The 12,734-nt window shown below is 41.2% G+C and overlaps 1 protein-coding gene across 8 annotated transcripts in view; it reads right to left on the bottom strand.

Annotated features, from left to right (window-relative positions):
* LOC136835898 (tubulin-specific chaperone E-like) overlaps positions 1–12,734 on the bottom strand; it is a 54,585-nt gene that overhangs the window by 26,712 nt on the left and 15,139 nt on the right. For 4 of the 8 annotated variants that reach the window (XM_067099751.1, XM_067099755.1, XM_067099753.1 and 1 more), the window contains exons 4-8: positions 9,928–10,099; positions 7,386–7,510; positions 2,122–2,300; positions 1,383–1,491; positions 377–456 (exon numbers count right to left, since the gene is read on the bottom strand). In XM_067099751.1, coding sequence (XP_066955852.1) covers positions 377–456; positions 1,383–1,491; positions 2,122–2,300; positions 7,386–7,418 — 401 coding nt within the window. In that variant the 5' untranslated portion in view covers positions 7,419–7,510; positions 9,928–10,099. The remainder of the gene's footprint in view (positions 1–376; positions 457–1,382; positions 1,492–2,121; positions 2,301–7,385; positions 7,511–9,927; positions 10,100–12,734) is intronic. The other 4 variants (XM_067099756.1, XM_067099759.1, XM_067099757.1 and 1 more) reach the window with 1 other exon arrangement.

Here is a 12,734-nt window from a genome sequence, read left to right as displayed (position 1 = left end):
TCATTATTAATAATAATTATTATTATTATTATTTGTCTAGATAATTTATCTATCCATGCACTAACTTCTAGGCTTGTTACACCTGCCTAAATAAACTGTTCTTATATTCTACGTAAAATCTGGACCAAAATATGACAAAAGATAGAAAATTAAAAAAAAAAAAATTAAAGACAGATAGACGGAAAGTAGAAAGCAGAAAGGATACCGGACAGAACTGTTAGTCTCTGTGGAGTTATACATCAGAATCGCACGTACTGTACTGCCGAGCGACCTATAACTCTATGTCACTGTGGTACAGAACTTTGCGACAGAATCACACGTACTGCTAACTGACGTGCCTACGCTGGGCAATTTAACAGAAGGACGAACCTCTTACCTCTGCTTCTTTCCAATCTTTTCCATGCCGACAACTTCGACGAATCGAGCCCCGATCGCTCGCTGGAGCTGTTCGGTATGCTGTGGAGAAAGATACCTCGTCAGTAACCTCTTAAAAGACAAAATATATTTATTATCAAAGGCTATGATATCTTTCAAGCATTAACTGTAGCAGTGATGCCAACAGTGCAAGATAAACTCCCACTTTAAACTGGTACAGATACCCGCACAATCACACAGTACAGCGATACCTGTACCCATGAGGGTGATTGGTTGGAGGGAGGGAATAGCTCGTGGGTACATAAACTCTCGGGTACAAACGCTTTTTCCTATAAGGAATAATGGAAAAGGGTTTAATTGGTTTTCCAGCCTCAAAATACCCCCATAAAAAATGTTTTTAGGCACAATAATTGAGCTTTAGGTGACAATATTAGTAGTATTGATTGAGAAAAACTGTATTTGCCGGTGTATTGGACATACTTTTTTATATTTAAATGTATAAAAAAATTGCCCTGCATCCAATGCAGCCGTATTATGGGTGGGAGGCTGAGCGCCATAAGCTAGGCTAGGCCTAGCCTACGGCGAGCCATACTGGGTAGGCATAAAAAATTTTTGCTAATAATAAAACAGTGAAAAAAGAGCCTAATTATTAGAGTAAATTGTGTTACTGGAATAAAGTATGAAATCATATGTAAATTTACACTCACCTTTAAAGGAAACTAAATGAGATTACCATAAATAAACAGCATTTATGTGTTACCATGACAGGCCACTCATTGCAAATGGCTGACAGGCTAACTGCCGATGTATCTATCGTAAGCAAATTTTTGTAAGTTTGTGATAACAGACTGATAATTCAACTAGTGGTTTTGCTCGTGGGTACAACAACATTTTATTAAATAATAGTGCTCGTGCCTCCAGTTACTCATGGCCCCATACACTCATGGGTACAGGTTCGACTGCACAAGCGTTGTGCGAGGAAATAAATGGCTTCGGCCGAACCTTACTTGTGATTCAATGGTTGTGTCATCTTGGTATCTGCCTCGTACTGCTTCCTCCAGGCTGACCCCAGCGTTCACTTTCGCTGGACGGACGAAGGACCCTGAAGTCTGCGTCCTGTAAGTTACGACGTAGATCATCGGTTATCTCTAACGAAAACGGAAAACATTAGACGTCCCCGGCTTGATTTGACCCATGAAAATTTGTCTATACAGTTGAGCTAAAGAGTGAAAAGAGGAAGTTGGAGTGGTTGGACAGCAAGATGAAGATAGGAAGTGGAGAAGGAAATAAAGTGAAAGGCTGAAAATTGGGTTATTTTTTTTTTTTATTTTACGTAAGTGTGATCACTTCTTTCTATATTTACTTTCACCTTCTCTTACTTCCTATTGAGCACCATACTGTCTGAAAGCTTGAATTTCAAGTTAATGGCCGCTTTTGTGGGCCTGTTCCATATGAATTGGGTTCTTCATCTTCTGAATAATAATACATAATAGTTAATCTATGGGCCAAGGGGACGCTGCGAACAACACTAACGGCTACAGTGCACCATGTACGGTACACTTACGGCACTAACCCCCCTAGGGGAGACTGACCTGCATGGATAGGGTCGCAACAAGACCTAGGAAGGCAATGAAGAGAGTAGGTGATATATATATATATATATATATTGAGGCATAAACAATTTCTTTGAGAGAATCATAACGACAACCTGGAATAAAAATTGAAGAATAAAACAGAACTACTGACCTCGTTTCAAAGTACTTCTTGCCTTTGTGCATCCCGTCGTGCTTCCCTCTCGACTCTTCGTCCCAGTCCACCCCGTACCAGACGCCCGGGGTGGTGGCGACCTCTCCTACGAACTTTATTGTGCCTCTGGCGCCTTCGCACTCGACGCGCGAGCCAACCGTCATCTTCCCACTTTCCATCTGGAAGAAACGGGGCCGAGATAACAAGATATAACTTCGCTTGACTTAGTTCTATCTATTATTCTAATTTCAGAATAAATCCTTAGCTCTTGTTACTCTAAGCGACCAGATTTGCTGAACAGCAGAACCAACGTGCAGTAAATGTGCAAATGTGCAACTGTACTTCACTGTACAACTTCTCCAAAGTTCCAGGGGTCCTTTATTCCTCACACCGTTGGACTGTGGAAGTCTCCTTGATGATGATGTTGTGCTATTAGAACCTCAAAAGTTCAAGCGAAGCTGTAATGCATTGCTACCCTAAAGCAATTGTCCTTGTATTTTAATTATTTACTAATATTTTTATCTATTTATCTATTTGTTAACTTATCTTTTCTTTTTTAATAAGTGATCTCTTCTTTCTGTATTCCCTGTTACCTTCTGTAGCGTCTTTCAAATGAACACTTTGGAAGCTTCTTGAATTTCAGTCAATGGCCCCCGTGGGCTTGTTCCATATGAATAGGGTTAATCTAAATAATAATAATAATAATAATAATAATAATAATAATCATAATAATAATAATAATAATCATAATAATAATAATAATAGTGGTGTTAAAAGTTTATAAAGAGTTTTCTCTACTTTTCTAATACTGTCAATGATTTTTCTAGGTTACTGCATTCTGCCAGTAACAGGCCGATATCGGTCATACTTGTAGAGGAAAGCAGGTTACAAAATTGGATGGTTTATTTCCGATGAACACATTATAACAGTAACAGGATACTGAAATCGCGAGTCCATCTTCCATAGAGTTGTCCTTCAAGAAAAAAGTCTTCTTTTGAGTTGTCCTTCAGGAGAAAGTCTTCCTCGGTGTTAATCGAGGCCACGTTTCGCTCAGGCTCCACCGAGCATGGTCACGCCAAAAGACGGAAGTAGACTGACTTTCGATGTGAGTCTTGCTCTTTATATACGAGTAGGTCAGTGGGGTGTCAAATTCAGCTTCCCGCTGATTGGCTGAGGAGAAAACATTCGCTCTGCTTATTGGCTGGCGAGATTTTCTCAAGCCAAAAATTTATCGCTGATGGTTTCTCTGCTGCATCCTTGCTGAGCGACAGGGCTGGTGTGTGATGTAATTTTCTGGTATTTCACGGTGAATATTCTGATTGAGGGCCTGGCAGCTCACAGAATCTCCGACATTGTTGTGAGCTTCACACTCAGGACCGCCGTTTCTTGCCGTGTCTGGAGTCGGTCTGTCAGCTACAGAAGCCATAGGCCGCCTAATGCTGGCAGGCAGGAGGAACACCTCTTGGGAGGTATTTAATAAGGGCTTCTCCTGCTGTATTAAGAGCGCCTCCAGCAACTGTAGGCACCTTGGGTTGGGGGTTTGTCCAATTATTTCTGTATTCCCCACTATTTCATTCCTTGTAAGTATACCCTAGTTTAACCAGACTACTGAGCTGATTAACAGCTCTCCTAGGGCTGGCCCAAAGGATTAGATTTATTCTACGTGGCTAAAAACCAATTGGTTACCTAGCAACAGGACCTACAGCTTATTGTGGAATCCGAACCACATTACAGTATAGCGAGGAATGCATTTTTATCACCAGAAATAAATTCCTCTTATTCTTCATTGGCTGGTTGGAGATTCAAACTCACAGCCAGCAGGGTGCTAGCTGAGAATGGAACCCACCCTCCCAACGAGGAACTTTCATTCCTTGTGGGCATCTCTCATATGGTTTTTTTACGGCGCCTTCTTGAGGATGACGGGAGATTCTCTTTGCCAGTTTTATGGTGGTCATAATGATAAATGCCCCAGGACATTCATGGATTGGGCATTTGAATCGGTACACTGTACCACATTCGTCTGTTAAAGAGGATCTCTCATTAATGGGGCTGGGTTGTTTACATAATTAGGTTTTTCTTTTGCGGCTGTTTTGATAGTAAATGACAAGGTCAAGCTGCGTGTCCATGTCAGTAGTGAAGACGTTGTCTGCGATGATCTTCTTGATGGCATGTTTGTCTTCCAGTATTTCGAGTGCATCCTCTCCTTATAAAAAAATCGAAGACTTCTTTGCAGGTCTGAGCTGTGCTGCTCGCATTTGCTGCACCACCAGTCCATTGCAAGATGTATTTCTTTGTTGACTTGTTTATTAGAATACCCATTATTCAAGAGTACTTGGGAGATGTGGTCTAGTTCTTGGAGAATGCCCTGCCAAGAAGCGAACAGTGCGTTAAAGCCCTTCTTATGAAGGCTTTGATGGTGGTATTCTTGCATCTTGAAGGGCACTCACACTACTCTCTCCGTTAAGGCAGATTCGTCTTCTTTGTGTGAATGGAGGTCCTCAGGCCGTCATCGGTTTGGCAGACAAGGACGTCAAGAAAGGGAGCTGGCCGATTTTACAGGACTCAACCGTATGGGTCAAAGAGCTGCATTCTATGAATGTGTGGCGGAGTGTTTCTATTTCATTCTCATCCTCAGCCTGTATGAAAATGTCATCAATATAACGTTTGTATATGCACAGTTTTTGGATGTGTGAAAAAACAAGCTCTTCTACTCACCCATATAGTAGTAGAGGAGCGGGTTTTTCACACATCCAAAACCCGTGCATCTACGCCCGTTATATTGATGCCATTTTCGTACAGGATGCCATTTTGTTTGTACTGTAATTTCTCAATGTCTCGAACGAGGTTCTTTGTAGCAGCAAGAAGGTAAAACCTACAGCAGCTGTCCAAAGTTCATTTATTCTGAGAGGCGAATGAGGCCAGGGGTACATCTATGCCATATTTATACCCGTAAATAGGCTTACAAAATTTTTTGGTGAATTTTCACTGGTGGTCGAAGCTGAGTCATTCCACTCCAGCCAGGAGGAGGAGCTCCCCCAGCTTCGACAACCAATGAAAAATTGACAAGAAAATTTTTTGTAAGCCCGCTTCGGGTATAAATGTGGCACTGATGTACCCCAGGATTCATTTGCCTTTAGAGTATGGTAGAAAGCTCTACCAAACTGTCAAGGTGCATAAATGAACTTTGGACAGCTATTGTATGTTTTGCCCGCTGCTATGAAGAACCTCATTCGAGAGATTGAGAAACTGCATTGTAAACTAAACGGCATCCAGACGGCCATACTGTTCAGTGAAACTTGAAAGAGGGCCTTCTTTCAAAATAATAATAATGATAATAATAATAATAATAACTGAGACCATGACCGAGGGATACACCCGACCCCATCACCCTCGCCTAAGTTCTCCTAAGGACGGTCAGGTACTTGGAAGTCGTCATCCAACAACTGACCACCACAACGACAGTAACCAGCAACCAGAGACTGGAGCTACAGAGGCAATCCAGAAGAAGAAATGGACAAGAGAAGAAAATAAGGAAATATGGAGATGCTACATCAGAAGCAACCCGACAGAAAGGGGATACAGAAGAAGACTGGTCGACATCTGGAATGAGAGAAACAACACCCCTCAAACAAGACAGAGGCTGGCAGACGAAGTAAGGAACATAAAGAAAAAGAACTGGCTCTTCACAACAGAAAGAGAGGAACTGGAGAGAGAAATAACACCCAGCAAAGAAGGACGAGAAGACGAACTAAGAGACGAAACTGGAAGACGACAGGAAGGACGAGCCACCAAACAACGGCACACGAGGAAATACAGAAGATGTTACAGCGAATTCAGGATGGGTGGAAAAGATCAGACACTGGGTGAAGCCAGATACAGAAGGAACAAAGATTCCCTCCATGAAAGCCTACAACACAAAGAAACTAAGGGAGAAAATAAGTGAAGTAAATGAAATAATGAGACTAATCCACACCACCAGTATCACAGAAACAAATAACCTGGCATATGCTGGTGCAAGACTGGTAGTAGAACTCATGGGGATACAAACACCAACACCACATCACAACCAACCCGACAGAAACCAAAACAGCAACTGCCTTGGAAAAGGCGCCTGGAAAAACAAATCATGGCGATGAGGTCTGACTTGAGTACACTGAAAGAGCTGGCAGAAAAGAGGCTAAAAAGCAAGGAAAGAAGAGAGGAACTGAATGACAAATACAGAGTCCAGGAGAAGGGACTAGAGACTAAACCACACAATAGAGGATATAAGACAGAGGCTTAAAGCCAAAGCACATAAGATCAACGGTACATGAACAGGAATAAAGGATACCAACAGAACAAACTCTTCGGAACCAACCAGAAAAGACTATACAGACAACTAAGAGGGTAAAGCAACCACCAGGAAATTCCTGAAGCCAGACCAAGTAAGAGACTCTGGGAAAACATATGGAGCAACCCAGTATCACACAACAAACATGCAACATGGCTCCAGGAACTCAAGGCAGAAGAAATGGGGAGAATAAAACAAAGATTCAACGAGATCATGACAGACACAGTCAGACACCAACTAAAGAAAATGCCCAAATGGAAAGCCCCAAGTCCCGATGAAGTCCATGGATGCTGGCTCAAATACTTCAAGGCCCTACACCTACAAATAGCAGAACAACTCCAGCATTGTATCACAATGCTGGAGTTGTTTGGAAGAAGGCCCTCTCTCAAGCAAACTTTATTGAACAGTATGGCTGTCTGGATCCTGTTTAGTTTGCATTGTAGTTTCTCAGTCTCTTGAATGAGGTTCTTCATAGCAGCTGATAAAACAAACAGTAGCTGTCCAAAGTTCATTTATTCACAACCCACCATGCGCCCAAATGGATGACCACAGGGAGAACATCCTTAGTACAAAAAGACAAGAACATGGGAAATATAGCAAGTAACTACAGGTACCATCAGTGAAAGGCTACAAAACTACCTAGACGATACTAACACCATCCCCCACCTACAGAAAGGCTGCAGAAGGCCCACCAACAGAAAGGCTGCAGAAGGAAGTGTAGGGGCACAAAAGACCAGATCCTGATAGACAAAATGGTAATGAAGAATAGTAAGAGAAGGAGAACCAACCTAAGCATGGCATGGATTGACTAAAAGAAAGCCTTCGAAATGATACCACACTTGTGCCTAATAGAATGCCTGAGAATATATGGGGAAGAGGAAAACACCTTCAGCTTCCTAAAACATACAATGCACAACTGGAATACAGTACTTACAAGCTCTGGGATAAGACTAGCAGAGGTTAACATCAGGAAAGGGATCTTTCAAGGCGACTCACTGTCCCCACTACTCTTCGTAGTAGCCATGATTCCCACGACAAAAGTACTGCAGAAGATGGATGCTGGGTACCAAATCAAGAAAGGAGGCAAGAGAATTAACCCTTAAGGGACGGCATAATTTATCAACGTGCAGCACCCCAGACCGGGGAGACTTTGAGGTCGGCAAAATAAAAAAAAATCACATCACTGGAAAGAGAATGACACGTACATTCACACTGTATAAATAAAAAAATTCTAAAAAATTGTCCCTACCTTCCACGAGAAGTTGAAAATGACTATTTACAACCCCTTGTGGGGCCTCATTTACAAGACAATCGTAAATTTTACCAACTTATATATGTTTTTTCTAATAAATAAGTTTTTTGGATTTTGTAAAATTATTATTACTGCTCACACGATATCAAAACAGATAAGAAATAAAAGCAGTAACAAATTTTTGGTATATTTGTTGTAAAATATTCACGTAAGTTTACGAGAAGGAAGATTCAGTAACTTTTTTTTTACTTTTACATGATTTTTCTATTTTTCTTTGCAATTTTCTTTGTAAAATTACATTTACAACCGACATACTATCGTAAAAGACAAAAACAAAAAACAACAGCAACCCCTTTGTATATTTACAAGCAAATGTACACAAAGACTCATGTGAGAGAGAGAGAGATGCAGTACCATTCACCTTGAAGTTACAAGCATTACTGATACTGGCCTAACTCTCACATCTGTATAAAAGTTGCCATTAGTGAATTTATAGCATATAGAAGTATTGGCACCTTTGCTTCGAATCATTATTACCATAACAGTGGTGCGTAATTCTGCTTCACACTCAAGCTCAATCCGTCCACCTCCCCAAACCTGTTTTACTTCACACTGAAGCTCAATCCATCCACTAAGGGTTAACCATCTGATGTTCGTGGACGATATCAAGCTGTATGGTACATCATGGAAATAGATACCCTAATCCAGACTGCAAGGGTTGTATCTGGGGACATGAATGAGGATGGAGTTTGGAATAGAAAAATGCGCCATTGTCAACATACAAAAAGGTAAAGTGAGAAGGACTGAAGTGATAAAGCTACCATATGGGAATAGTATCAAACACATAGGTGAGACAGGATACAAATACAAGGGAATAATAAGAGAGGATATAAAAGATCAAGAGATGAAGGACTTGATCAGGAAAGAATATATGCAGAGACTTAAGGCAATACTCAAGTCAAAACTCAACGCTGGAAACATGACGAAAGCCATAAATACATGGGCAGTACCAGTAATCAGATACAGCGCAGGAGTAGTGGAGTGGACAAAGGCTGAACTCCGCAGCATAGACCAGAAAACTAGGAAACACATGACAATATACAAAGCACTACACCCAAGAGCAAATACAGACAGACTATACATAGCACGAAAGGAAGGAGGGAGAGGTGAGAGGTCTACTAAGCACAGAGGACTGCGTCAACATCAAGAGCAGAGCACTGGGGCAATATCTGAAAACCAGTGAAGACAAGTGGCTAAGGAGTGCATGGGAAGAAGGACTGATAAAAGTAGACGAGGACCCAGAAGTATACAGAGACAGGAGAATGAAAAACAGAACAGAGGAACGGCACAGCAAACCAATGCACGGACAGTACATGAGACAGACTAAAGAACTGGCCAGCAATGAAACATGGTGATGGCTACAGAGGGGAGAACTCAAGATGGAAACAGAAGGAATGCTAACAGCGGCACAAGATCAGGCCCTAAGAACAAGATATGTCCAAAGGACAATAGATGGAAATAACATCTCGACCATATGCAGGAAGTGCAATGTGAAAGACGAGACCATAAACCACATAGCAAGTGAATGTCTGGCGCTTGCACAGAATCAGTACAAAAAGAGGCATGACTCAGTAGCCAAAGCCCTCCACTGGAGCCTGTGCAAGAAACACCAGCTAGCCTGCAGTAATAAGTAGTACGAACACCAACCTGAGGGAGCGATAGAAAACGATCAGGCAAAGATCCTCTGGGACTATGGTATCAGAACAGATAGGGTGATACGTGCCAATAGACCCAACTTGACGCTGACTGACAAAATCAAGACGAAAGTATCACTCTGATGTTGCAATACCACGGGACACCAGAGTAGCAGAGAAAGAAAGAGAAAAAATTAGCATCAAGACCTGAAAATAAAAATATGAAGGATATGGGATATGCCAGTGGAAATTGTGCCCATAATCATAGGAACACTAGGCACAATCCCAAGATCCCAGAAAAGGAACCTGAAAAAACTAGAAGCCGAGGTAGCTCCAGGATTCACGCAGAAGTGTGTGCCATTAAAAACAGTGCACATAGTGGGAAAAGTGATGGACTCCTAAGGAGGCAGGATGCAACCTGGAACCCCACAAAATAAAAACCACCCAGTTGAATTGGATGACTGTGACAGACAAAAAAAAAAAAAAATGAGACCGTGATCGAGGGATAGACTCGATCCCATCGCCCTCACCTTAGTTTTCCTGAGCCAGTCCGAATCTCACAGGTCCCCGGACAGTTGCTAAATCGACAATGGCGCCCCTCTGAGTCACGAGGATCAGCCCCTCTTCCACGAGTTCGATCCCGATCTTACGAACCTTTGGCATCAGGTCCCGCCATGCTTTGGGGGAGAGGGCGCGAGCTACCTGCAGAGGGCAAGAGGTTGGAAAAGATAAGTTACTCTTAAAACATATGAACACATTTCTGTATGATAAACATTATCAGTGGCATCTCAGCTTCACAGATATTTGGAAGGTCTGGCTTTCTGATAAGTAACAAAGGCTGTTAAGTAACAAGGAGCCTACATTATAGCCTGCACTTGAATATTTCTAGATATCTCACAGCTAACAGCAATTCCACACAGTTCCTAACCTAAACTAGCCTATACTTTTACTTAACACTCAGTTTCAGAAATTTATCTAAAAATATATCATCTAAAATGGCAGCATATGGAAAAATAATCAGGATATCACAGTTGATAAGTCATGAAGTCTGCTGAATTGATGTCCACTGAGCTGAGACATTTATACACAAACTTCTGCACCATAATCGTGATTTAAAATTTATAAAACTTGGCTAGGAACAATTTTAAAAGTTATTAATACTCTACTGTACTTGGTATATTACGTTTAAAGGTTGTGAGAAGAAATGACAATAAATTATGAAAACCAAGGCATATACAGTACTGTACATTACAAAAAATAAGTTAATAAAAATATCAACTTTGCTTATTGGTAAGGTTAAATTACCTAATAATAATAATAATAATAATAATAATAATAATAATAATAATATGAAGGTAATAGACTGTTTTTCAGGCATGTTTTTTTAAAGAAGATGGCATCACCAGTGGAATTCATTTTATATGTGGTCTTCTCAATTCTTCTCATTACTTTCCTCTCATCAGGGCTGATATTTGCTAATAACTGGCCGATGTTCATAGTCTGGATGAGGAATTGGTTTCTTGAAATATTAGTCTTATTGCATGTAAGTTAAAAGCGGTGTCTGATCGCCGTAGAGTTTCTGAAAATCAGGATTTGTCGTATTTTCGTGTAGAATCTTTGTCGTTGTTCTAAGGGCATAGTGAAATTCAACATTTCCAACCATATCATCGGTTCATTCTCAAGGAAGGGTGGGCTTGTTCTGGTTGGAATGGGGTCGTTAGACAGTATTTATAGTGCCCCAGGTGTCCTGTGTTGTGAGGGCTGAATTTTCATTGACTTAATCCCCTGAATCAGCCAATGAAAATTCAGCCCTCACAGCATGGGACACTATAAATACCGTCTGACGACCCCATTCCAACCAGAACAAGCCCATCCTTCCTTGAGAATGAACTGATGGTATGGTTGGAAACGCTGGAATTCCGCTACGCCCTTAGAACAACAACGAAGATTCTAAGCGAGAATACGACAAATCCTGGTTTTCAGAAACTCTACGGCGATCAAACGCCACTATTAGCTTTTATGCAATAAGACTAATATTTCAAGAAACCAATTCCTTATCCAGACGATGAACATCAGCCAGTTATTAGCAAATATCAGCCCTGACGAGAAGAAAATAATTAGATGAATTGAGAAGACCATATAAAATCAATTCCACTGATGTTGCCATCCTCTTCAACAAAATAATAATAATAATAATAATAATAATAATATAATTTGGCAGCAGACCCTCTTTTAAACAGGTTTTATTGAATATTATTGCTGCTTCAGCTGCGTTTATTTTGTAGAAGACTTTTTCTATTTTCCTTATCGCGGACTTCTCTTCACTGGAGTGCGTGCTAACAGCTCGCCTATGTTTGTCATTTTCCCCATGAAATGACAAATATAGGCGAGCTGTTAGCACGCACCTCCAACGAAGAGAAGTCCGCAACAAGGAAAATAGACAAAGTCTTCTACAAAATGAATGCAGCTGAAACAGCAATAATAATAATAATAATAAGCTACAGTTCATTTGCATTTATTCAGATTAACCACTTGACAACTGACAATAAGGGAATGGAATGGATGATAAAATTTAGGCCAGGGGCCAAGTGCTGGGACCTATGATGAGGTCATTCGGCACTGAAATGGAAAGTGAGGAACAGGAGGAAAAACCTTTCGCAGTTGAAGCTCTGAAATAACTGTCAGGAGAGGGTTGAGGAAAGTAAGATGGAGGAAAGGGAATATGAAAGGAGGTACAGGCAGTCCCCGGTTATTGGCAGGGGTTCAGTTCTGAGGGCGTGAGGGCGTGATGATAACCGAAAATTGCCACTAACTGAAAATCAGCGATTTTCGAGGCTTTTTGGCGATTTTCAGGGCTTATTAGATTTTCGGTTATTGGCGTCTCTGTTAGGTATGTATCTGCGCCAATATCCAACTATCAGCGCCGATAAGTGGAAATCAGTGATTTTCGGCACCGAAAATTGCCAATTTTCGTCGCTAGACAAGCGCTGTAAAACCAGATCGCCGTTAACCGAGCCCGTCGTTAACCGCGGACTGCCTGTACAGTAAAAGGAATGGAAGAGGTTGCAGCTAGGGGCCTAAGGAAGGGACACTGCAAAGGACCTCAAGTAACGCCTACAGTACACCACGTGAGGTGCACTGACAGCACCACCCCACTACAGGGACTGACAATATTATATTAGCTTGTTGATTAAACATACAAATGTTCAAAAAACAAAATATATTATATTGCGTTTTCTAAAAATGTTGAGTTTCCATTTCAAGAGAAGGCAAGTTTTGTCGAAGGCAGACTTTCCATGTAACCTAAACTGCAGAAGCTAAACTCACTTAGGTCTAA

The sequence above is a fragment of the Macrobrachium rosenbergii genome, chromosome 55, assembly GCF_040412425.1.
Source record: "Macrobrachium rosenbergii isolate ZJJX-2024 chromosome 55, ASM4041242v1, whole genome shotgun sequence".
In the NCBI taxonomy this organism is placed as follows: Eukaryota; Metazoa; Arthropoda; class Malacostraca; order Decapoda; family Palaemonidae; genus Macrobrachium; species Macrobrachium rosenbergii.
The sequence above is the reverse complement of the archived record's forward strand: the minus strand, read 5'-3'. Positions and strand labels throughout refer to the sequence as shown.